General features: G+C 42.4%; 1 protein-coding gene across 3 annotated transcripts in view; it reads right to left on the bottom strand.

Annotated features, from left to right (window-relative positions):
• Positions 1-460: 460 nt before the first annotated feature.
• GCC1 (GRIP and coiled-coil domain containing 1) overlaps positions 461-26,079 on the bottom strand; it is a 31,198-nt gene continuing 5,579 nt past the window's right edge. Inside the window, exons 2-5 of one of the 3 annotated variants that reach the window (XM_089676978.1) lie at positions 15,646-16,321; positions 10,589-11,087; positions 9,371-9,893; positions 461-2,945 (exon numbers count right to left, since the gene is read on the bottom strand). In XM_089676978.1, the coding sequence (XP_089533104.1) occupies positions 1,833-2,945; positions 9,371-9,893; positions 10,589-11,067 (2,115 nt within the window). In that variant the 5' untranslated portion in view covers positions 11,068-11,087; positions 15,646-16,321 and the 3' untranslated portion in view covers positions 461-1,832. Of the gene's footprint in view, positions 2,946-9,370; positions 9,894-10,588; positions 11,088-15,156; positions 15,603-15,645; positions 16,322-26,079 lie in introns of those variants that run through there. The other 2 variants (XM_089676980.1, XM_089676977.1) reach the window with 2 other exon arrangements.

Consider the following 26,079-nt stretch of genomic DNA (forward strand, 5'->3'; position numbering starts at 1 on the left):
AGGGTCCAGCAATGTGCTTACCTGCACCGTCCTTTTTCTTCTTCTCTCCGTAGTGCCGGCATCTCAATTGTGGGCAGCAGGCTGTGACAGCTTGTGGCTTCACAGCCGGGTGCCCACTGCATATGCACAAATCACGCTGCACCTCCTAATTGGTCTAGCAGTCTTCTGGGGCCTGTGAAGGTTCCCAGGAGACTGTGAAGAAGGAGGGGGCCGAACTTCTGGCTCACTTCGCCACTACGCACTGAGCCGGATGTGGGAGTGGGTACCTGTCAAGACCATGTACCTGCTCCCCCCCAAAAGGTGCCAAACATGGCAGTGGGGGGTGAGTAGGAAAACAAGCAGAGCTTCCACTTTTGGTTGGAACTCTGCTTTAACTATTACAACTGATCCCTGTGCTATGTGTTTTAATATTAATCCTTTGTTAAAAAAAAAAAAAAAAAAAAAAAAACTAGACTGAATCTTAAAAATCAAATACTTTATTGTATTTACAAACAATGCTGACAGAATGGACTTTTTTCAGAACTAAACTGTAGTGTTTTAACAATTGAACTTTAGGATTTAAACAAGTCACTAAAATCAGCCATACATCATTAGATGTGTCTACTCTTGTTACAGATATTTATTTTTTTCCCCAGAAAAAACTAATGCACACTCATATTTAGGCTTGGAATGGAAGCACCATGCTTTTATCTGCAACAAAAACAAGGAAAAGAGGTGCTGCAATCTGCAGGATTCATTTTTCTCACTCCGGTAAGGTACTACGTTAACCTTCTATGCCACCTATTGGATGAAATGCATCTTCTGTCTTTGAGCAGCTAAACCAAGAAATGCCCTACTACACAAAGCATAGACAATCTCTCCTCCTGCTCTCCCCCTCAGAATCATTATGTAAATCTTACTTTCCTCACATGTGCTATTTTATTGTGCATTTGGTAATACTGCTGTATTTTTGTAGTCATTTCTTAGCCTGTGTGTGTTGCATTGATTTTTTTTTTAATACAATATATAAGCAGGTTTTCCCAAATTTTTCCCCCACCGAGTTTTCAGGTTTTCCAGAATTTTTCATAGTGGTGTTCCTTTTAGATGTTAACCTTGTGCTTATATTTATTGGTCTGGAGAACATGACTGGTAGTGGTATTTTGGTACACACCAGTGTATACAGTGTAATTCAAGGAAAGGGTTCTGTTGCAAAAATGGTAAACAGATTTTATCTGACAAATAAAACATGGCCCGTGACTGCGTCCTAATAGTTAACAGCTTCACTACTGCTCAGCGTTTCTGGGATTATGTGTGGGCCGCTACTCTTTTCCCTTAGCATTCCTGACAAGCCACACACTTGTCCCTTGCTCTCTGAATATCTCTACAGCAACACAGACTTTCCACTGTTAGCAAGTGAGATTGTGGCACACATGCCCAGAGGGATAGTACCTGACAGTGAGGCTTTTAAAGAAAAGTCTGGATTATGCTGAACAGGTTGCACAGCAAACATCCTGGCAGGTGGAGACAGGTAAACATGGCATGTTAGAGATGCTGGGCCTACTATCCAAGTGTACTTTGTAAATTAGTCTGTGTTTTTACAACTGTTTTTAACATGTTGTGAACGTTCAGATAACACCAAATTATTAATTTATGCAGGGTAAGAAAAAAGTAAGTATACATAAAGCCTTAAAATATGATGTACCCAGCATCTACTGCTGTCAGCATCTGTAACTGGTCCCTGGATTAAATAAAACAATAGGATGCAGTTTACAATTGTGCATTAGTATGTCCATATAGCAAGAAGTCATCATAATCCACTGAATTTTGCCTTTTGTATTGTTCAAAGCATGAAATCACCTCGTTCCTCCTACCCACCACCTACTGCCATCTTGGGCCCTTATGGCTGCATTTCGCTCCTCCGGGGAGAAGTGTAAGACTGTCAGAAGTGCACTTAAAGTGTGTTGTCTACCACAGGGATCTGACATTGTTAAAAATCCCAACAACACATTTTTCAGATACTCCATGTTTGCCCCTTCTCTGCTTCTGTCTCGTAGAGCTTTTTCAACCTGTTCACGCAAAGTTTGCATCTCCTCGCTTTTTTCTGCTAACCGTTCAAGCATACTTTGTATTTCAGCTTCCAGCTCATGCTTTCTCCGCCTCAGGATTCCAATCTCAGCTTCTTTACGGGACAGCTGTTCTACATAAACAAGAAAAGCAGAGGAACTGCTGGATGGGAGCTCTAAACCATTATCTAAAGGGTCTAGTGATGGTGGGGGTAGGCCATTTGGAATCTTGGTCTCTCTCAGTTTCTCCAGTTCCTGCTCTTTTTCTGCTAGCACAGCTAACACCCTCTCTCTGTGCTGTCTCAGTTCTTCTTCCATTCGTGCCATATTTTCTCTGCTCTCTTTTTTTACATGCTCAAGCTCCTGTCGGTGAGTTTGAGCCAACAGTACTAGCTCCTTCCGGGCAGCCTCCATCTCTGTTTTGTGCTTGTTCTCGGTCTCCTCGACTGCCAATCTTAGGGAGACATATTTTTCTTTTAACTCTGCCATTTTTTGTTTTCCAGCCTCCAGCTCTCCTTCCCGTGCCCCTTTGGTCCTCAGCACTCCCTGAGCTCGAGCTTTGTAACGCTCAAACTCCTCTCTTAACTGCTGGAGTTCCTGTTGGTAAAAGAGAACAGATCCATGGGCCTCTTGATTGTCATTATTGTCTTCTGCCATGGGGGATTTTATCAGAAGAGATTCAGCAGGGGTTGGCAGTGAAGCAGCCATAACAATAGTTTTATTTTCGGTTTCCAGCTGAATGACACGCTCTCGTAGTTTCCGAACAGTGATTTGGTCCCTTTGTTTGGATGTTTCTGCTGCTCCCAAAAGTGCAGACAGCTCAGACACCTGAGATTCAAGGGAACGTATTCTTTGTTCTTCTTGCAGGAATCTCTGTGTGTTATGCTGCTCCTCTGTCAGCCGCTGCAATCAGCATTAAAGAAGCAAAATTATTAAACTACATAACATACTACAAATATAAAATACAAATATGGAAAATCTAGATATGCAAAAGCAAGGAAAGTGTTTTTATTTATTTTATATTATAGGACACACAAATGGCTAATTCTTAGATCAATGGGTTATGCTCCCACCTCCAGGTAATTGGACATTGGCAAGGCAAAGCTGAATACCCAGCCCTGCTTAACCTCACCCACTCCCAGCCTGCCTTCAGTTTGTGGCTAGCATCCTTAGGTGATGGATAGAGACAACTTTATGTCTTGTGATATACTATATATATATAAAAAAAAAAATTTGTACAGACAAGCCAAAAATCATAATTTATTAAATTATAATACACACACAACTTCATATTCTTAACTTCTTTGGATGTCCCAAAGCACTGAACATGAGGGGTAGGCAACAGAGCAGCAAGGCCATCTGAAGGACCTTAAACCCTAAAATGATGTCTGTAGAGGCATGAACATCTACCTGGTAGAACTTCATAAGTGTGTGACACAAAGACCAGATAGCAGCTTTACAAATTCGAACAGAAGCTTGAAACAGCATAGTCTAGGACAGCAATGGGCAAACTACGGCCCGGCGGACCTTTTAATCCGGCCTGCGGAGCGTGGCAAACATCGGCTGTCAGAATGTGTGTAGGCGGGGCAGCGTGAGGAACGTGAGGGGAGCTAGGCTCCTCTCACAGTCCTCCCTGAAGACCGGAACGGCGCGGGAACACGGCGAGAGGAACGCGCGGAGCAAAGGTAAGTGAATTGACACAGGGGGACTTGGCTTACTACTTGGGGGGGAATAGTACTGTGGGGGATTAATTACTACATGGGGGATGAATTACTATACTTACTATGGATGACACATACACATCATTCATCTACTCTTGGTCCAGCCCCCGGGTCCAATATATGAACCCATTGCGGCCCTCAAGTTTGCCCACCCCTGGTCTAGGAAGTATTGACACTTCTGATGAAATGACTGGGAAAGTACGAACCTCATCCTGGTAAAAAAAAAAACCAAAAACAAAAAAAAAACAAAAAAGACTCCTTCACAGGAAAGTGTAACCAACTCTCAGACCCTGCCAGATAAGGTAATGGCAGCTAAAAAGACAACCTTGCACATGAGGAATGACATCACCACGCTGGTCTGCTTCTACTTAGCTCCACCATCACTGTATCTCCCCCCCCCCACATAAGGAACAATTCTCAACCATATCACGTTATATCATATATCAAATATATGTGATTGTCTGCAAGCAATATCCATCTGTAATATCGCCCATGTCATGTATGAATGCTAACTCACCCCGCACTGCTATATGGTAATTGTCTGTGAGCAATATCCATCTGTAATATCACCCATGTCATATATGAATGCCAATTCACCCCGCACTGCTATATGGTAATCTATACTGCTTTTAAAATCCACATCTAACTGAAGCCGATTCATAACTATCAATGTTCCTATTGGTCATTCTTACTGCTTCAAAAATCTTTAACTGTCCATATTACTGTGGTGTTTATTTTGCCCTTATTGTCTAACCCAAATTTATGAGCGGATCCTAATCTTTACAACTCTGCCCTCCTGCTCTCTTGTAGTCCTTTGGTGAGAGAAGTTTGCCCTGGTAGCCATGCGTCTCTGCTAAGCATTCCTGATTCATTGGCAATTCCCCCACCCAACTCAGTACAAAATGTAGGCCTTAGGGGAGGTACAGCCAGGGTTAGCATTGGCAACTATCATCATGGATAAAGTATTGATCTTGGATTAAGTATTGTACTTCGGCTCTGTACTTCAGTGAATGCACAAAGCGAGAAACAACAGCAGACAACTTCAAATACTAAGTAGACTACAGGTGACCTGTTTACCCCATCCAGCTCTTATCCAGTCTGCTTCATCTCCACTCGGTAACATGCACTCCCTACTCCTCACCGTTGTGTCCTCTCTCTTCAAGCTCTCCTTCACCTGACAGCTCTCTCTCTCTATATATATCTATATCTATCTATCTATCTATATAAAAAATCTCACCCTCACTCCTTTCTTTACCTTATTACTGTACTCATCAACTCCTGCTAATTCTGAACCCACACACTAATAAAACCTCCAGGACACTGGAACCTGTCCCTCCATATAAGTCATACTCCCATATTATCTCTTTCACCCTTCTGCTTCTCCTAACATTTGGAGATATTTCCCCAAATCCTGTGCCACCATCTTTTTTCTTTGATCAACACACCCGGCACCCCCTATCCCCCAACAGCAGCCGCAATCCACACAATCTAGTTACTTTTCCTCTTCTTCCTAGAACCAGCCTCCCCTTTTCCTGTGCCCTCTGGAATGCCCGCTCTGTATGACCTTTTTATCACAAACTCCTTTAACTTGCTTGCAATTACAGAAACCTGGCTTCATGAATCTGACTTTCCCTCTCCTGCTGCCCTCTCCCATGGTGGTCTCCTCTCTCCCAGGCCTAGTGGACAGAAAGGAGGTGGAGTAGGAATCCTCCTATCCCTCAAAGCACTTTTCACGTCCTCCATTCACCTCCCTCTCTGTCCCTCTCCTCATTTGAAGTTCACTGTATTCGTCTGTTCTCTCCAGTTTCTTTAAGAATTGCTGTGATGTATTGTCCTCCTGGACCAGCATCAAACTTTCCTTGATGACTTCTCTGCCTGGCTGCCTTACTTTCTCTCTTCTGAAATTCCCACAATCATTCTTGGTGACTTCAACATCCCTGTTAATCTTAACACTCCTGCTACTTCTAAACTTCTGAGCCTAACCACTTCATTGGCCTAAAACAATGGACACATGCTTCTACTCACTCGAATGGTAACTGCCTCGACCTTGTATTCTCCTACCTATGCACTCCTTGCAACCTCACCATCTTCCCTCTTCCTCTCTCTGATCACTCCCTTATTAGCTTCACTCTCTCATTGGCTTCCTCCTGCTTGTCTTCCAACTACCAAACAATTACCCATAGAAACATTCGTTATCTTAACCCTTCTCTTCTTTTTTCGGCAACAGATTGTCTCTGACAAAATCTCAGCCCTGTCCTGCCCCAACCTGGCCACTTCTGTCCACAATAGTTCACTGTCATCCACCCTGGACACATAGGCCCCCACCGCTACAGCCCTGGCAAACAGACAATACCAGATGCCTCAAAAAAAATGTAGCCGTGTTCTTGAGCATTTATGGCGTAAGACTAAGACCCAACAAGACTTCGACCAATATAAATCTGCCCTTCAAAAAGACAATTCTTGTCTCTACACTTGCAAACAGACCTATTTTATCACTCTCATTAACACCCTCTAACGTAATCCCCTCTTTTCTACCTTTAACTCTCTACTTCATCCTTCTCTACCTCCACCCACTAACTCACTCACTGCCCAGGAGATCGCTAATCACTTCAAAAATAAAGATTGATACAATTCGTGACGAGACCTCCACTGTACAGATATCTCCCTCACCCCACACTCCTTGTCCACCTGCATAATCTATACTTCCCTTGTTTAACCCAGCTACTATAGAGTAGGTTGGTAAACTGTTTTCTAAAGCCCACCTAACCACCTGCCCCCTGAACCCTTTTCCCTCGCAAATACTATGGTCACCCTCTGGCTCTATCCTTCATTCTTTAACTCATATCTTCAATCTCTCCTTTTCTACTGGCATCTTCCCCAACTCTCTAAAACATGCACTAGTCACCCCCATAGTTAAAATTGCCTCACTGGACCCCGCCAATCTTGGAAACTTAAGACCCATCTCCTTACTCCCTTTTGTCTCCAAACTCCTTGAACATCTAGTCTACCACCGGCTGAGCTGACACCTTATTGAAAATAACCTTCTCGATCCCCTTCAGTCTGGATTTCGGCCACAACACTCCACAGAAACTGCTCTCCTAAAACTCACAAACGACTTACTATCCACCTTTAGACGATCCCTGAAAACCTCTCTCTTTAAAGAAGCCTATCCTGCTTCTAACTAGTAAACTGCCATTTAATTCCTCCATCAGCTCATCCCCCCCACAGCAATTACCTTTTGTATCACTCAACCCTTCCTCCTAGATTGTAAGCTCTAACGAGCAGGACCCTCTGTTTCCTCTTGTACCAAATTGTATCGTAACTGTAATGTCTACCTTCATTTTGTAAAGCGCTGCGCAAACTGTTGGCACTATATAAATCCTGTATAATAATAATAATAATAATAATATCAGGTAATCACCAGTCCTGCTTTAGGACCAGAAGGCCCATTCTTCAATCCTCATAGCAGGCCCATCCTGCAGGACCTTCAGGGGATCACTGCTTTGGACCTGTAAAGCACTCCATGAGCAAGGTCACCCACAGAATCCAGCGCTGTCCAGCAACATTACAGGCTGTCCCCAGTCTGCCATGCCGAGTACAGCTCTTGTTAGCCATCTGAATGTAGCGACCAAGATGAAGCCCTCCTCTACCTCCAGCAAGGATGTTAGGAGCAGGTCAGGAAATAGAAGCTAATACACTGAAAGGTGATATTTAGAGAGACAGCTGAAGGCACATCCATCCCCTAAGGACACTAGTTAAAATCTGAGGCTTAGCTGAGCTAGGAGGAGTTATGCCTGGGTGGGAATTCCTGCCCATTTTGGCCAGTGACCATTCACCTGAAGGTGACTAACCTGTAAAATCCTTTTCTTGAAGTACATCAGAGGACCCTAATTACTCCTATATTGCTTGCTTAAATAATAAAAAAAACAAAACATAAAAGGCAGGAGAGGGAAAGTTTATGCAGGGCTATGATTTCAGCTTTACTTTGCCAGTATCCAATCACCCGGAGATTGTGAATAACCCCTTGGTCTAAGAATTAGCCAATCACATGTCCTGTGATATACCTCAAAACATTTTTACATGCAAGTCAAAAATCCTATTTTATTTTAAAATAGGAATGAAGGAAACCTATTTTTCAATTTTAAATGTCTTTTTAGAATTAGATTTTAGGCAGATACTAAAAAACACAAATGAATACAGTGATGTGTTTATAGGAAACAATTTCCTACATTTGTCTTGACTTCAACACTCAACAAAAGGGGTGGTACTTCAGGTCAGTCAGTTGTCCTACATTCACATTTGCCGACAATAGTAAAGAGATGACCTCATGAGACTGTTGCTGCTCCTTCACTGTCCAATTACAGTTGACTGGGAAGTGACCTAGCTGTGTTGCTTGATCACAGGCTGGTTGTATTGCTGTCTGTTAGAACTGTGGAAATCTACAATCTGGATGGATAAAGATACAAATCTTTTGGCCGATAAGCAGCTCCATATATAGGTATTTCAACTGTGTAAAGTTCATATTCTTACAAATGAAACAAGAATTGTATTAACCACTAATGCAGAGACTGGAAAATAATTTTTGATATTTAACCACTTATACTGCGCTATAACCAAAAGATGGCTATATCATGGTTCTCTCTTTTTGGGAGGGCGTCTATAGATGTCCTCCCAGAACGCACCTGGGTTGCACTCTCTGACCGCTCTGTCCTTTGGACACAGCTGATCACAGATCGCGATAAAGGACCAGTAGCAGCCCTTTACTATGTGACCAGCTGTGCCCAATCACAGCTGATCATATGTAAATAGACTTGCCTGTTATCAGCAGTCTTTTCCTCACAGGCTGTGTGAGGATGAGATAGCCGATACCCGCTAAACTCTTTGTTTACACGGATAATCAGGGCACTGACCATGAGTGCCCTGATTATCAGTGCCACCTCATCAATACACATCAGTAAAAAAGAGAGATTTGCAAAAATTTATAAACAGAAATGAAGAAAAAAGCCCCCCCCCCTCCCAAAAAAAACAAAAAAAAATTAGGGTTTCTTTTTGTTTGTTTATCAAAAAATAACCCAGTGGTGATTTAATCCCACCAAAATAAAGCTCTGTGTCTCAAAAAGAATGCAAAAAATTTCATATGGGTACAGTGCATAACCGCGCAATTGTCATTCAAAGTGTGAAAGCGCTGAAAGCTGAAAATTGGCTTGGGCAGGAAGGGGGTCAAAGTGCCCTGTATTGACGTGGTTAAGTACTTCAGGAACAAATATGTATTTCTGTAATCATCGTATGGAGTATAGCCACACCACATATTAATCTAGGCGTTAGAGCAGGCTGTAGTATGACCAACAAGAATTCCAACTTGCCGTACCAGATACAATACTCCTTACTCCTGGGAGAGACTCTCATGAGATTCACTCTTTTGTTTTAGGTGTAGTGTACAAGCTCTAAGCTACTCTACTGAACAAATCAGTATATAAAATCAATTTTTGCAATGTAAACATATCAATGAGTGACCAGAATAGGGTGAATACTGATGGAAGATATATTTTTACATGGCTGTGCAAAATGAACAAACAGTGTATTACATTTAATCTGAAAAAAAGTTACCTTATGCCTCTCCTCTTGCAAGAGAGCTTCCATTTCTTTCTTCACAGCACACAACTCTTCCTGCAGCTCCTGTACTGCAGGGTTAGGTTCAGCTTTCTGTCTTTTTGCCTCCTGCAGCTGCTTTCTCAAATCTTCAATTTCCTTACGTAGCCTTTTGCTTTGGTCTTCCGCTGCCTCTGCCCTGACTGCAAGCTCTGATCTCCCTGCCAGCTCCTGCCGTGCCTCTTCTAAACGGAGTTCTACTTCCTGTCTTTGGTCTCGCTCTCCCTGCACTAGCCGCTGTAGCTCTTTTAGCATTACTGCGTGGTCTGCTTGCTCTTGCGCACGGTCATGCTGCTGACTTATGAGCCTGGCCTTGGTCTCAGCCAGCTGAGCTTGTAACCCCTGAATCTCCTCCCCTAAGCGGTCACGTTCTTCTTGCATTCTCTGAACTGTTTCTTCCATCTCTTGCTTTGCCTTTCTTTTGTCTGCTTGGTAGGAAGCCTCCATGCGAGATTTCTCTTGTGTAACTGTAGCCAAGGCACTAAAAACAGAAGATACAGGTTTTCATAATAAACAAATTGACCTTCTACGCCAAAAATAATCAGTAAATAGGATGTCTGCAATAATAAATACTGAAATTGGTGCTGTTTTTTTCAGGCAGTTTCTAGAAGTAGAACTAATGAAATAGGAGTAAATGGCATTTTTACTAAAAGCACTTTTAGGCTGGGTTCACATTATAGAATTCTGAAACATTTGCTTTTTATAGCTTGGTTCGCTGCATTTTTAACACACTTAAAAAGCAGCAAAATGCATGCTTAGAGCACAATAAAAATAAAAAAAACCTAAAAAAACATCAAAGTGGTGTTTTTATAGGGATCTGGTCCTAATACCATCTTAGTATAACGGCTGATCTACTAGGTACCCATAATTCTAATAACAAGCAGCAGTCTAGTATAACGGTTGATCTACTAGGTACCCATAGTTCTAATAACAAGCAGCCACCCTTCCCTCACCTCATTTATGATGCCAAATGAATTTAAAAGTACTTCACCACAGTCTTCGTGATAGGCAATGATAGTAAGTATTGTATGTACATACTCAAGAGTGTAAGAGCTTTTAGTTATGATCTGACACCCATAGCAAGATTCTTACATCACATAAAGCAAAGACATTTTATTTGTTGCAATAATGCAAAAAATCTGTAAGCAAATACATACTTAAATCCTACAGGCTAACCTGGTAAGAGTGGCAAGCTGGTTCTTAAGTTGCACCATTCTTCGGTCTGTATCTGCGGGTGTGGACGTCCCACCTTCTCCACTAGCTGTGCTGACCCCACTCTCTGAACCACTTGCCTCTTCTGCACCTGTACCACCAACAGGCTGTGTGGATTCTGGCCTTTCATCCTCACTGGTTTCTCCTCCCCTGGCACTAGGTAAACTGCCTGCTGTATCCACACTGTCTTCACTGTGTATAGAGTGCTGGTCATCATGTGGCTCTTCAACATCTGAGGACAGTAGTTTGGGTTCCTGAGAAGTAGACAAAACATGAAGACTGGCTTCCAAAGCTTCCTTCTCCTTCAAAAGACTCTTGTATGCTCGCACGACATCCTTTAGTCGAGTTTGGTACTGCAGCAACTGCTTCCGCTGAGTTTCCACTAAATCTTGCAATTCTTTCTTACTCGGGCCACCTCCAAAATTCATACCGAGTTTCTCCATGGCACAATTAGTCTATCACCCTGAATAAAAAGACAACAAAGAGGGTAAATGAAAAATGATATGTGAAGTTGCACAAAAAAATGTGCATTAAAACAAAACTGAAAAAGAGGTAAAGCACATGGTAGCAAATGTAAAGACAGAAAAGAAATCCAATAGCAACAGGGTAACTACACATTGGGGGAAAAGGCAAAGTTCTGATTTTCATGCCTGGGCAAGCTGGAGCAGATACCTTCTGTGTGTGTGTGGGTAGAAGAGGATGAGTGGAATTTACTTTTTTTTTTAAAGTTCCGATTTATACACTAAACAAATGAAATTCCCAACTTAAGCTAATACTTTATGATCAAAAGACAAAACAGGAGCGCGGGATCACAATTAAAATTCACAGTAGTATTTATTAGAATATAAAAAAAGCACACTTACATCTAAAGTAACTGTACAGCGATGCGCCAATTATATCATCCGACGCCTGAGTCATGCAGATCAGGGCTCCAGGCAGGTAGTTTACTTCTACATTTAGCTGACTGAATCAACTACAAGTACTGGAATCCTTTGCGGATGTCGGCTTGTAGTTCTCAATGAACTACCATAGCGCTGTTGAGTGTTTTGGTAGTTGATTGATTCTTCCTGTCAGTGTGAAACTACCTCCCTTTACAAGGTGCGGGTGCACATTTTATACTGAGCGTCTGCAGGAAGCATGCTTTACACCCGAGAGCAATGCTTTGCAGGCTCCTAAAAATTAAATAAATGCCCACTTTTTTTGCCTGCAAAAACAAAAATGTGCATTTATTTTTTTTTTTAAAGGCGCACTTATCCGTTAACGGAGCAGACACCAGACCTTGATTTGGCTGCTCAGCATGTTTCTGCACTGAAAACCGAAGTGCTTTTGTGTGCGAGGGTAACCTGAAGGAATAAAGTTTTGTTTTCCCCCTCACTGGGGTTGGCGCCCCATTTACTTGCTCAGCAGGTGCGATTCTGCTGAATGTTAAGTGAGCCTGACACTCTCCTTTCCTGATGAGCACCCAATTGGTGCTCATCACACTGCAAGGTCTCTCCCCTCCCTGCTAGTTCCCAGGTGTGGTGCTGGAGACAAGCAGGGAGGTGAGTAGGAGATAAACAGCACAATGTTAAAAGTTTAAGTTACAGTGTCACGGTATGGGAGCCTGCCAATTATTAATCCCCTTATTAATGCCTTGTATCACATGCCCTCAGAGTCCTGCTCTGTATTGTTCCAATTGTCCCCTGTGTCACTAGGCTGGGAGCTCTCTGCACATCTCCCAACTTGCTTTTCATGTATGCAGACATCATCCCTGCCCCCCAGGATGTCCCTGTAACCAGCCTGATTCTCCCTGAGGTCTAGTATTACCTCCCCCCTCCCAGTTGCCAAGGCGACCGGGGAGCATCCTGCAGCAGTTTAAGAGGCTGATGCTAGAAGCTCCGTTTTTCATTCCGTTGTGCAGTCCGCAAGGGATCTCAAGCTTCGGCGAGACCCTTGTGAATAGACTCTGCAAGTCTACTCCCCAGCCTCACGGAGACCCCACAGGAGGGAAGAGACAACCAGAGAAAGCCTACCTGCGATTGCGAGAGACCCCACAGAAGGGGGAGAGACTATCCCAGCCTGCCTGTTTTTTGCCAGAGACCCCACAGAAGGGGGAGAGACTACCGCCTGCCAGAGCCCACCCGCCTGATCCGGACTCCACAGGTACCTGCGTTCTGCTTCTACCCCTGGGAGACCAGGCACCCTGTTGGATCCATGAGTACCTGCTTCCCCACTGTGTTACCGGAACTGTTGCGGTGGTGACTCCTCGCACCCCTCTCCTGTGTCGGACTACCCGTTACAGGGACACCCCCTTGGCTCTCCTAGTGGACTATAAGTGGGTGGGGCCCCCTCGTTACCATTTAGTGGCAAATCCACCCTCACTGCCACCCCCCGTATTGAAGGACTGCCGTCTGTTTGTCTCAATAAAGCTTTGTGCGTCTGCCATCCACTCTGTGTGTTCTGTCCTGCCTTTCCTCCATCACACACCCCTTTTGTTTTTAAATGCTCCAGATGTTCCTAAAAGCACCTTAGATTTAAATACGGTTTTGGTTAAAATTTTTTTTTTTTCAAAGTAGATTGTCATGAGGGACAAGATTGGGACCCCGATTTAGTCCCTGGACAAGTAGTTTTTAAAACATTTCCACACCCCTGCTGTATATCAGCAAATGAGTTTAGAGAACGAGAGGTCACACCGGAGAGGCTGCATACAGCAGCCGAAGTTCAGAAACCACATTTTCTGATTCTGCACTGCTGCAGCCTCACTGATGTGACATCTCGGACTACACACTCCTTGCTCATATACAGTTACTTTAGATGTAAATGTGCTTTTTTCCCCCATAAATAAGCTTTGAGGTTCATAGAGAAACAACACAAAAACCCCCAAAAACAAACACCCCCCCCCCCCCCCCGCTTAAAAAGCAAAACAAAAAAACAGAACAGTAACGCGCCACATTGGTTCACATGTCACACATCATTTAACAAATAGAGATCATGCCACAGACACAGCTCCATTGATTGCAACATAGCACTGGAAGGAAATAGGCAATACAATAGTCTATTAGTCAAAGCCTGAGATCACGTGCCGATGTACCCGTGCAGGGGCTATATCCCCTGTAGTATGAAATTCCCGTATACCCGTCATCAAGGTATAGCTGGGCCATGACGCTCTGTACTGAGTACACAATGGAATTTCCAGGTTTTGGGCATAGGCAGCAGAAGTCATAATATAGAAGGGAAGGAAAGAGAAGGAGGTATATAAAGCTAGAATTGAGATAAATGTGTGGGTAAGTATGAGGTAAGAGGTGAAGGCGCAAGAAGCTTGAATGGGATGAGGCATAGGTGAAAATCAGTAGGGTGGGTCTCTTGCTCTCTTCCATAATATAATATCTAGGTGCAGACCAGGCCATATAACTACAACTATGCTTTTATAGATTTTATTAAACACTACTGCAAATTTTATTTGGGACCCCAGGCTCCTGTCTGTTTTGTCTGGATCCTTAAAGGAAGCTGCAGGACTCCTGGAATTCACATCATTTGGCTACCCCCTGCTCCCTTGGGACACTCTCCTGTTGCCAGGCTAATACAGCATACATTAGAAGCTGGGATGACTGTGAGCTGTGGCGGTGCGTTTTTCTTTTTTTCTTAAAGTGTTTTTTTTTTTTTGTTTGTTTTTTTTTTTTAACAACACAGGATGTTTATTGTAAAAAGAAAGTGAAAGAACAATACAACTGAGAAACACACATTAGTTAGTATGACATGGTAGGCGTGGTATAATATGAATGTAGAGCAGCCCAGCCCAGAGGAGGAGATGGAGAAGAGAAGGGGTCTGAGGACAGAGCCTTGGGGGACCCCAACAGAGAGGGGGAGGTGGCAACGTTATAGGTAACGCTGAAGGAGCACTGGAATAGATAGGAGGAGAGCCAGGAGAGAGCGGAGTCTATGATGCCAAGGGAGTATAGTTTTTTTAAGGAGAAGGAGGTGGTCAACTGTGTCGAAGGCCACGGAGAGGTCGAGGAGTAGGACTGAGCAGTGGCCATTAGCTTTGGCGGTTAGCAGGTCGTTGGTGATTTTAAGTAGGGCGGTTTCGGTGGAGGGGACGGAAGCCAGACTGTAGGGGATCAAGGAGGTGGTTGTTGAGGTGGGAGCTTAGGCGATTATAGACTAAGCGCTCAAGGAGTTTGGATGTAAATGGCAGCAGGGAGATGGGTCTAAGTTGTTCAGCTCGGTGGGGTCCAGGGAGGGTTTTTTTGAGTATGGGAGTGACATGCACGTGCTTTAGGGGGGAGGGGAATACACCAGTAGAGAGAGAGAGATTGAAGATGTGGGTGAGGGAGCGTAGGATAGAGGAGGAGGGTGACCGGAGTAGTTGTGTGGGGACAGGGGTCAAGGAGGCAGGTGGTGAGGTGGGCTTCTGAGAAGACCTTAGTGACCTCTTCAGTGGTAGCAAGGCCTAAGGAGTGGAGTGTTGGGGGGGGGGGGGGTTTAGTGTGTGGGATGTTAGGTGGGAGGGAGGCTAGGCGGGGTGGAAGATTGAGCATTGGCGATGTCCTTACATATTGCGTTGATCTTGTTTTGGCAGTGGTTAGCAATCTCGTGGGCGGTGAGTGAGGTACTGGGTGGAGGTAGGGGGGAGAGAGAGTAGGGAGTTAAGGTGGAGGGAGGTGAAGGGTTTCTCAGGGCGCATTGTTGCGGAAAGTCTGTCGTTCAGTGGCAAATCATGTTGAAGTAGCTTCTTGTAGCAGGAGTTCAAGTGATTAGGATCTGGGTGGATAGAGATCAGTTCGGCAATTTGTAGGTTGCAAGTTCCAGTTTGCGTGAGTCCCAGGTTGGAAGGTTATGAGGGGGTCGTCAGGTGGGCTGCAGGTCAAGATAAGGTTGATCATCCAATGGGCACAGGAGGTCCGGGATGGTAGGCCTCACCGAGGCAGGGCCGTTCGCCGGGGGTAGAGTCGCTCGCCAAGTCTACTTCGGGGGTGGATAGAGGGGCCTCGGGTCAGGGTCGGGCCGTGTCTTGGTAGGCTGTGGCAGGTCTTGCTACTCACGGGGGTAGGCAGGAGGGTCTCAGGGCCCGGCCAGGCCATGACGTGGAGGGCTGAGTCGGGTCTCGCAGGCTGGGTCCATCTGTGAGTTCAGGAGGAGAAGGAGATGGGGACTGCAGGCTCACGGCTGCGGGGAGCGTGCCATAGTGGGTCTTGACGATCTTTTAGACTGCAGGCTCACTGCTGGGTGGGTTGCCGGAGGAGCGTGCAGGGGTAGGCCGCGGTGGGCCTCGACAGGCCGGGTGCCGTAGTTGTCTTGGAGGGGGGTCTGGGTGACACCGCTCCACCCTCCAGGTGCGGGTGAGGTTGGGGGGTCTTCGCTGCTGGTGGGCGGCTGGGTCATGTGCTGGCTAGTCGCGGCAGTCTGTAGGTGCTCTAGGGCCCGGCGTCTGTAGGAGACCTCGCTTCGGTCTTGCTCTGGCCACGGCGGCAGGAAAGACCACAGCTTCACAGGCCGCAGTAGGCCGCCGGAGGGACGAAGCGCCCGGCACCCCTCCTCGGGTGTCAGGCAGGGGCCGCAGAACCTCCGATGGTTGCTCCGGAGCCTGCTACCGCCCGGATGGTGGAGGATTTACCGAGGGGTGCCGGAGCTGGCGATCAAGCGGCTGCTCCGGTCGCCATCTTGGTCAGAGGACAAGTACAGGAGGATCAGGGCTGCTCTGTGCAAAACCATTGTTTGCTATTTAAAAAGAAAGGAAATTGATATATATTAAAAAGGTTCCTTTTTTCTTTTAACTTTCAATGATAACAGAAAAAAAGAAAAATAGAGAGCAGATCTCCTTAACGGGACACAGACACCAATAAAAAAGCTGTTCTAATCCCTCTCCATACTATCCAAAACTAAATACAAAAAAGTTGTCTTTAGTTATACTTTAACCACTTCAATACCGGACACTTTCAGCCCCTTCCTGCCCAGGCCAAATTTTCAGATTTCAATGCTGTCACATTTTGAATGACAATTACTCAGGCACACTGTACCCAAATAAAAATATATTTTGAGACAGATAGAGCTTTCTTTTGGTGGCATTTACTATAGGGTTTTTTTATTTTTTGCATTACAAATGAAAAAAAGTTTATATTATGAAATTTTGCAAAGCAGAAGTTTCTTCATAAAATTTAGGCCATTCTACATTTCTTTGTTGAAAAAAACCCAAACCAGTGTATATTTATTTTGTGTGAAAGTTATTGAGTCTACAAACTAAGGTATATATATTTGAGAATTGATCATTCCTGATCCACTGACAGCCAGTCTCAGTTCTTGAGGCCCTAAAATACCGGGGCAGTACAAATACCCCCAAATGACCCTTTTCAGAAAGTAGACACCCTGAAGGATTTAGTAAAAAGCAAAGCATAGTGAAATTTTGGAAGCTGTAATTTTTCCCCAGAACACTTTGGAAATTTAAGAAAATAGGGGTGCAGATACTTTTTTTTCTTTTTAACCACTTGCCGTCCGGCCTATGGCCAAATGGCAGCCGGGGAACACTTCGTCCCTCTGAGAGGACGCCATATGGTGTCCTGTCACCAGCCGTGTACCTCGATCGCGCCGCTGCGTGGCTCTGCAGGAGCGCAAACTGCGCATGCCCGGGAGGACGCCATATGGCAGCCACCCGGAATGCTGAGGAATTTTGCCGGCCGCCATCTGGCCATAGGCCGGGCGGGTAAAGGTTAATTATTAATAGTTTATAAAACAGAAATGAAAGATAAATAAAAATCAGCAGGAAAGTGATTAAACGGAGAGGGAAAAGAAGGAGTTAATTAGGGCTGAGTAAATTAACTGTTAATAAGGGGTTAAACATAAGAATAAAAAAAAAACAAAAAAAAAAAACTTTTTAACTTGACAGGTTTCTTTTAACAACTGACTTCATCTGCAGATTGAAGTTCATCCCTGTGATCTACAGATGAATAAACAGAAAGATAAAAAAATGAAACAATGGGGTCAATTCACTGAAGGTTACCAAAATGTGACAACACGATCACGTGACTCATTTGCATACATTATTGCATGAGATAATAAAGGGTCAATTCATCAAAGTAAAAAATCAAATGTGAGGTAAATACTGCACATTTGGTAAAATAGTGAGATAAATATTGCAAAAACCATAAGATAAATTAAAGTCAATTCATTAACCGCTTCCTCTCCACCCTATAGCAGAAGTACTGCTACAAGGTGGCAGGACTGCAAAAAAATCAGGTATATATACGTAATTTGCATTTCCGGGTAGGGGGCGCACGCGGCCCCTCTCTGCACAGCAGAGAAATACGCAGCAGCATGTTTCCCTAGTAAAACACACAGAGCATATGATGTAAAACAGCACACTGTTAACCCTTTGATCACCCCAGATGTTAACCCCTTCCTGCCCAGTGTCATTAGTACAGTGTCAGTGATTTTTATTAGAAATTATCACTGTATTAGGGTCATTGGGATGTCAGTGGCAGTTAGTTCCCACCCAGTGTCAGAATGCCTGCTGCAGTTCTGCTATAGGTCGCTGATCGCCGCCATTACGAGTATAAAAAAAAATATAAAAATAAAATTCCAGTATATATACCATTTGTAGACTCTATAACTTTCACATAAACCAATTAATTTACATGTTCTGGAATTTTTTTTTTTTTTTTAGCAAAGACATGTAGCTGAATATATTTTGGCCTAAATTTATGATGATATTTGATTTTCAGTTCTCTCCCGTCAGCTCCAGCACACTGCTTTGTATGGCTCTGCATAGCAGAGCCATACAAAGCAGTGTGCTTACAGTTGAAAGCACAGACACAGCTTACTGTAATCAGCACAGTGTTAACCCTTTGATCGCCCCACGTTAACTCCTTCCTACCCAGTGCCATTAGTAGTGTCAGTGCTTTTTCTAGCACTGATCACTGTATTGGTGTCGCTGGGAATGTCATTGACACCAAGTCAGTTCCCCCCAGTGTCAGAATGCCCCCTGCAATCCCACTATAAGTCGCTGATCACTGCCATTACTAGTAAAAGAAAAAAAAATTCCAGTATCTATACCGCCATTTGTGGACGCTATAACTTTCATGTAAACCAATTCATTTACATGTATTGGGATTTTGTTTTAGCAAAGACATGTAGCAGAATACATTTTGGCCTAAATTTATATTTGATTTTTTTTTATAATTTTTTCACTGGACATGTTTAATAGCAAATAGTCAAAAATATTGTTTTTTTCAAAATTGATGTTCTTTTCTTGTTTATAGCTCAAAAAATAAAAACCGCACAGGTGATCAAATACTACTGAAAGAAAGCTCTATTTGTGGGAAAAAAAGGACTGTGCAATTGTCAAAGTAATGTATCACAAAAAATGGCCTGGTCAGGAAGGGAGGGTAAAATCCTCCGGAGGGCAAGTGGTTAAAAAACACACATTCGTTATTTATCACCTGGTGTTTGCTGGCTGTATTTTAGAAATGTACAAAATAACAATTAGGCTTCATGCACACTGGGTGTTTAAAAAAAAAAAAAAAATTCTTTTTTGCTCAACGAAAACGTCCAAGAACGCGGGTTTGCCATGGTTTACTGCGTTTTTTAGTGTTAGAGCATTTTTACAGCTAAAAAAACCCCCTCCCAAAAAATGCTGATTACAGTCTATGTGTGCATGGACACAGGGGATAACATGCTGGGGAGTTTACTGGCTGCAGAAAAAAAAAGTCAAAAACAACCGCTGTAAATATGTCCAGGCTGCATGACGACTAAGATCACAGTAAATCACAGTGCAATTACTAAACTCACAGATCCCGGTACAGCTCCCTCTCTGCACTAGCCAGAAAGTGAAAAGTATACAATGTATCAGTGTAAAAATGTTCTCCTCTGAGCTCAGCAATGAACATAAATTGTAACATTTCATCAGAGGGAGATCATTTTGGGAATGAAAGCATACTACAATGTTTTCATAGTTTCACAATATTGCTAAGTGCATTCTGATGCAATGTTAGCCTGCAAAAAAAAAAAAAAAAAAAAAAAAAAAAAAAAATTGTGAAAAAAACCCCCATTAAAAATAACGCAAAATTTAAGTGCTAAATATCGCAAAACATAAATACTAAACGCATTTGGTAATTAACACTTTTTTTAGTGAATTGACTACTTTTGAAATAAATACTGCACAAGTTATTTTAACTAAAAAATTCATGGAGTATGTATCTCTTCGTGGATTGACCCAAAAGCTTTTATTATCATTCTGCTTTCGAATGAGCAATGCTTTTGATAAACATTGTCAGGCTGCTTTTTCTTTTTTGACAGCTCCAAATTGCCTGGACTTGCTTACACTTCAGCTGTCAGCAGGGGAACCCTGCTGACATCTGAATGAGTTATCGGTTGTTAAGGATGCGGCAGCCCCACTTGCCCTCCTGAGGATTCACCCCCTTCATGACCAGGCCATTTTTTGCTGTTCGGCACTGCACTATTTCAACTGGTAATTTTGCGGTCATGCAATGCTGTACCCAAACAAAATTTATCTCCTTTATTTCACACAAATGGAGCTTTCTGTTGGTGGTATTTGATCATCTCTGCAGTTTTTACTTTTTGCGCTATAAACACAAAAATATCTAAAATTTTGAAAAAAAAAACCCCAATATTTTTCACTTTTGGTTATAAAAAATATCCAATAAGCTCAAAGTTATAAATTTAGGCCAAAATGTATTCTGCTACATGTCTTTGGTAAAAAAAAATAAATAAAAAATTCTCAATACATGTATATTAATTGGTTTGTGTAAAAGTTATAGCGTCTACAAACTATGGCGTGTGCATGTATATATATATATATATATATATATATATATACACACACACACATATAGGAATTACGTAGCTTTTACTCTGTTAGAGCGATAATTGCCTTTGCTAAAAAAAAAAAAATCCCAATACATGTGTATTACCACTTCAAGTCCGGACACTTCCACCCCCTTCCTGTCCAGGCCGATTTTCAGCTTTCAGTGCTATCACACTTTGGATGACAATTGCACGGTCATGCAACACTGTACCCATATGAATTTAGCGTTTTTTTGAGAGAGATAAAACTTAATTTTGGAGGTATTTGTTCACCACTGGGATTTTTATTTTTTTGCTATATAAATAAAAAAGTCCAAACATTTTGGGGAAAAAAAAGTGTTTTTCTTACAAAATTTTGCAAATAATCTTTCTTCACAAATCTTGGCCAAAATATATTCATCTATCTTTTTAGTAAAAAAATAAAATAAAAATAACCCAAAATTAGTTTATAATCAAATTATTTTTTTTTTAAATTTTAAATTTTTTTATATTATTTATGTTTTTTAACATACCGTCACCCTAGCAGTACAGCGTTACCATAGTGACACTGTAATACTTGTGGGGGGTGATGATTTTTTTTTTTTTTTTACACTGATTTACTACCCATAAAGGCTGTAAAGCAATCAATTCTCCTTCTCTCTGGCTGCATTCATGCAGACACTGAGAAATACTGTTGAGAACTGTGATTGGTCACAGCTTGTCACATGGTACAAGGCTGTTTTGAATAGCCTTGTACCATGAGACCTCTGTGATCATTCACAGATTTCACACGTAGTAAGCAATGATGTCAGGAAGTGACATCTTGTTTACTACTGTTCCTGTGATCACCGATTGGCCAATCGGTGCTCGCATGAATCGGGACCTCACACAGAGGTCTTGTACAGCGACCGGATGTTCCGCTGTTGTCCTCCGGACACAGCGGGCACCGGATCACGGTGCCGCTCACTCCCAGGGAGTGCGCACAGGCAGTGAATGAGGTGGCCGTTAATAAACAACCACCCGCTCCTGCACTGCTCCCGTCTGGCCGTTTAGGTACATGGGCCAGACCGGAAGTGGTTAATTGTTTTGTGTGAAAGTTATAGTGTTTACAAACTATGGGATATATTGGAATTTACGCAGGTTTTACTTTGGACTGCTTATCACATTTCTTCAGGTGCTAAAATGCCAGGGCAGTACAACCCCCACCCCCCTCCAAATGACGCCATTTTGGAAAGTAGACACCCCATGATTTTGAAGAGAGGCATGATGAGTCCATGGAACATTTTATTTTTTAATACAAATTTTTTGAAAATGACTTTTTTTTTTTAACACAAAGTTGTCACTTTAATTATATATTGCTCATGCATGCCATGGGTATATGTGGAATAACACCCCAAAACACAATCTTCCACTTCTTCTGAGTATGGGGATACCACATCAAATGACCATCTCCAGGGTTTCAAAGGGTATTTCCTCATAACACTTCCCCACTACCCATCACAGTTGCAGAGGCTCTAAAATGCCAGGATAGTACAAACACCCCCCAAATGACCCCTTTTTTTGGAAAGTAGACACCCCAAGGAATTTTATAAGAGGCATGGTGAGTATTTTACATATTTTTGTCACAGGGTTTTAAAAAAGAAGAAAAGAAAAGATACATTTGTTTTTTTTTCCTTTGTTTTCCAAAAACATGTGGCAACAAATGAGATCTGAAAAATTATTATTATTTTACAGAATTTATATAGTGCCGACAGTTTGCTCAGCGCTTTACATTATGGTGGGAGACAGTACAGTAACAATACAGTTCAATACAAGAGGGATTTGAGGGCCCTGCTCCTCGGAGCTTACAATCTAGGAGGGAGGGGATAGTGGTACAAAAGGTAGTAACTGTGGGGGATGGAGTGGTTGGAAGAGTAAAGGATTGCAGTATTAGCTGGGGGCGGGGTAGGCTTCCCTGAAGAGATAGGTTTTTAGAGTGCGCCTAAAAGTGAGCAGAGTAGGCGATAGTCTGATAGATTGGGGTAGGGAGTTCCAGAGGATGGGGGAAGCCCTGGAGAAATCCTGGAGACGAGCATGGGAGGAGGAGATAAGAGAGCTAGGGAGCAGGAGGTCTTGCGAGGAGCAGAGAGAATGGTTTGGGTGGTATTTAGAGACAAGATCGGTGATGTAATTTGGGGCAGTGTTATCAACGGCTTTATACGTCAGTGTTAGTGTTTTGAATTTTATCTGTTGGGCAATTGGAAGCCAGTGGAGGGATTGGCAGAGAGGGGTGGCAGATACAGAACGGTTAGTAAGGTGGTTGAGTCTGGCAGCAGCATTCATGATAGATTGAAGTGGGGATAACCTGCGATGAGGTAGGCCAATGAGGAGGGAGTTACAGTAGTCGAGGCGAGAGATAACCAGGGAGTGAATGAGTTGCTTAGTGGTTTCCGAGGTTAGGAATGGAAATACCCACCATGCCTCTTAGCAAATACCTTTAAGTGTCTACTTTCCAAAAAGGGGTCATTTGGAGGGGTTACTTTTACTATCCTGGCATTTCAGAGCCATCATTAGAAACTTCTGCCACACATTACCCACTCTTGAAGACCAAGCCTTTTCTGACACTTTTTTGTTCACATGGAAAAACTTTTTTTGCTAGAAAATTACTTTGAACCCCCAAACATTATATATTTTTTAAAGCAGAGGCCCTAGAGAATAAAACAGAGGGTGTTGAAACTTTTTATGTCACACATTATTTATGCAGCGATTTTTCAAACACAAATCTTTTGGGAAAAATACACTTTTTGGAATTTGAATGCACAAAAAACCAGGGTGGATAAATCAATGATAAAAAAAAAAAAAAAAAAATTGGATTTTTTTTAATTTAAATTGGATTTTTTTGAATAAAATACTTTTTGAGGAAAATATATTACTATCCAAAGGTTATTCCATCATGAAATAAAGATTAGTTTTTTAATTATGTAGAATAAGGTTGTATATGTTTAATTTTTTTGGTAAATAAATTCCATTAATCCATTTACAATGTCATGCTGTTCCAGAGGTTTTTGTAAGATTATTGGGCAGTTTCTCAGCCTACAAGATATTATCACAGATGCTTGGTTTACTTTTGCAGTTCTCAAAACTGAATTTGACTCAGCGGAGATCACATGCCTCTTCTTCACAGCAAAAATGTTATAACATGAACAGAGGTAAGAAAAAGACCTTCATCCTAACTTCTACAAACCTATGAATACAGAATCAACCCCTTCAGTGCTAAGTTTCAAGAAGTTCAGTGAATAGAATAGAAACAATACTTTTCTGATTGTTTGGAGTGGAATAGATCTGCACAAGAAGAAAGTGAAACTAAGTGTGAGGAGGAAGGGGCTGACAGTCTAAGTTTCTTAAAATATATATATTTTGTTTAGCCAAATTAGTGAACAAACATGGATGTTTGTTTCAGCAAATAACATACGCTGTAATGTTATTGTTTCAGTTGAATAAATCTATTTAAATTGTTATTAAGTTAATGATTATTTTTCTCCTTCCTAAGTACAACAGAAAAGTTGTCCAAATATGAATGATTAACCTATTAAACTTGGGATAAAAAAACTAATATGAAAAGTTGTTATTCTAAAAATCTTCATCTACTTGCATATTAAAGTTATACCAGCAAGAATTAGTCTATGTAGAAAACTATGGATTTAAATCAAGCCTTACTGACTAGTGATTTAAATCGTGATTTAAATCAGTTTGATTTAAATCAAATCGTCCCTGCAAAAAACACAATATATTGCCCAATTGTTTGATAAATAGTAAAAGATGATGTTTTAATAAATAGATACCAAACATGACATGCTATAAAACTGCACATGCCGGTGCAATGGTAACAAAGTACATACATTTTTATTATCAATAGGCGACGCTTTAAAAGCCCTTACAGGTCACCAATTTATATTTACACAGGAGGTCTAGTGCTAGAATTACTGCCCTCGATCTGACGTTCACAGCGATACCTCACATGCATGGTGCAACCGCTGTGTACATACCGACACAGGGTCAACGCTTGTGCACACAGGTGCGTGAGTACAGGGGGGCAAGGGTGCTCTCTTTTTTTTTTTTTTTGTTATTTTGGGCAACAGGGAGCACAGGTGCGTTCACACCCCAAAATAGGAAGCAACGCAAGATTACGTCACTTTCCCAAGAGCTGCTGCTCACCTGCAAAATGTGGTTAAGTGGTTGGCAAGTAGCTGAAAAAAAAAATATCAATATGGTATTTATTTTTCATTTTTTTAATACTTTTATCAGAATAGTACAATGTTGCCATAGTAACATTGTACTATTGTGTGAGGGAAGGGAGGGGGTGATCGAGGATTTTTTTTTTTTTGCAGGAGAAATAAAGATCATCTCTCCTGCAATGCAAAGCTTGATGTCATGAATCTAACTCATTTATGAACTACCATCAATGAGTTAAGTTTTTGACAGCTCAATAGTGATCTGTGATTGGCTGAAGCTGGCCACATGGTACACGGTGCTGTGGTTGGCCCCATGTATCATGTGACAGCTGTGGGCCAATCACAGCTCACTAGGAAGAGAAGCAGAGCTGCTATGAATGAGATTGATTTATAACAGCTCTACGTACATTGTGATCATGTGATTGCATAGCGATCACATGATCACCGGGATCTTCATTCCGCTGTGTCCGCCGGACACAGCAGTCGCAGTTGGGGAGTGCTGTATGGGTACATTGCTTTGCCTGTAGCTGCCACTCGGCCGCAGTGCATTGCAGTTCAGCGGAAAGCAGTTAAAAACTTGATTGCTGCCCTTTTTTTTGTTTTTGCCAATTTTTTTATGTTCTATTTCCATTCCGGCTGGCAGCAGAAGAATCCCGCTGACAGCTTAACCACTTGCCCTCCTGAGGATCTACCCCCCTTCATGACCAGGCCATTTTTTGCGTTATGGCGCTGCGTTACTTTAACTGACATTGCACGGTCATGCAACGCAGCACCCAAATGAAATTTATGTCCTTTTATTCCCCATGAATTGAGCTTTCTTTCGGTGGCATTTGATTGCCTGTACGTTTTTATTTTTTGTGCTATAAACAAAAAAAAAAAAAGAGAAAAAAAAAACAATATTTTGGACTTTTTGCTATTAAACATGTCCATAAAAAAAAAAAGTAAATTTCATCATAAATTTAGGTCAAAATATATTCTGCAACATGTCTTTGCTAAAAAAAAAAAATCCAAATACGTGTAAATTAATTGGTTTACATGAAAGTTATAGCGTTTACAAATGGAGGTATAGATAATGGGATTTTTTGTCCTACTAGTAATGACGGCGACTGGCGACTTTCAGCGGGACTGCGGAGGACATTCTGACACTGGGGGGGGGGAACAGGGAGCTAACGCCAATACAGTGATCAGTGCTAAAAAAAAGCACCGATATGTACTAATGGCATTGGGCAGGGAAGGGTTAATGAGAGGGGCAATCAAAGGGTTAAATGTGTGCTGGGAATGTTTTACTAGGGGGTGGGGTGTGTGTTCTTCACTGTAAGCACACTGATCAGGATGGCTGCACAGCCAACCCGTGCAGTGTGCTCAAACTGACAGGGAGGAATATTGTTTATAAACAAAACAATCTTCCTCCCCGGTAATCACCAGGCGCCGGCGGGTAATTACCGGCCGGGACCCGGTGATTGACACTGG

The sequence above is a fragment of the Staurois parvus genome, unplaced genomic scaffold (genome assembly GCF_062004578.1).
Source record: "Staurois parvus isolate SC_StPar_1 unplaced genomic scaffold, SC_StPar_1.0 ptg000175l, whole genome shotgun sequence".
NCBI lineage: Eukaryota > Metazoa > Chordata > Amphibia > Anura > Ranidae > Staurois > Staurois parvus.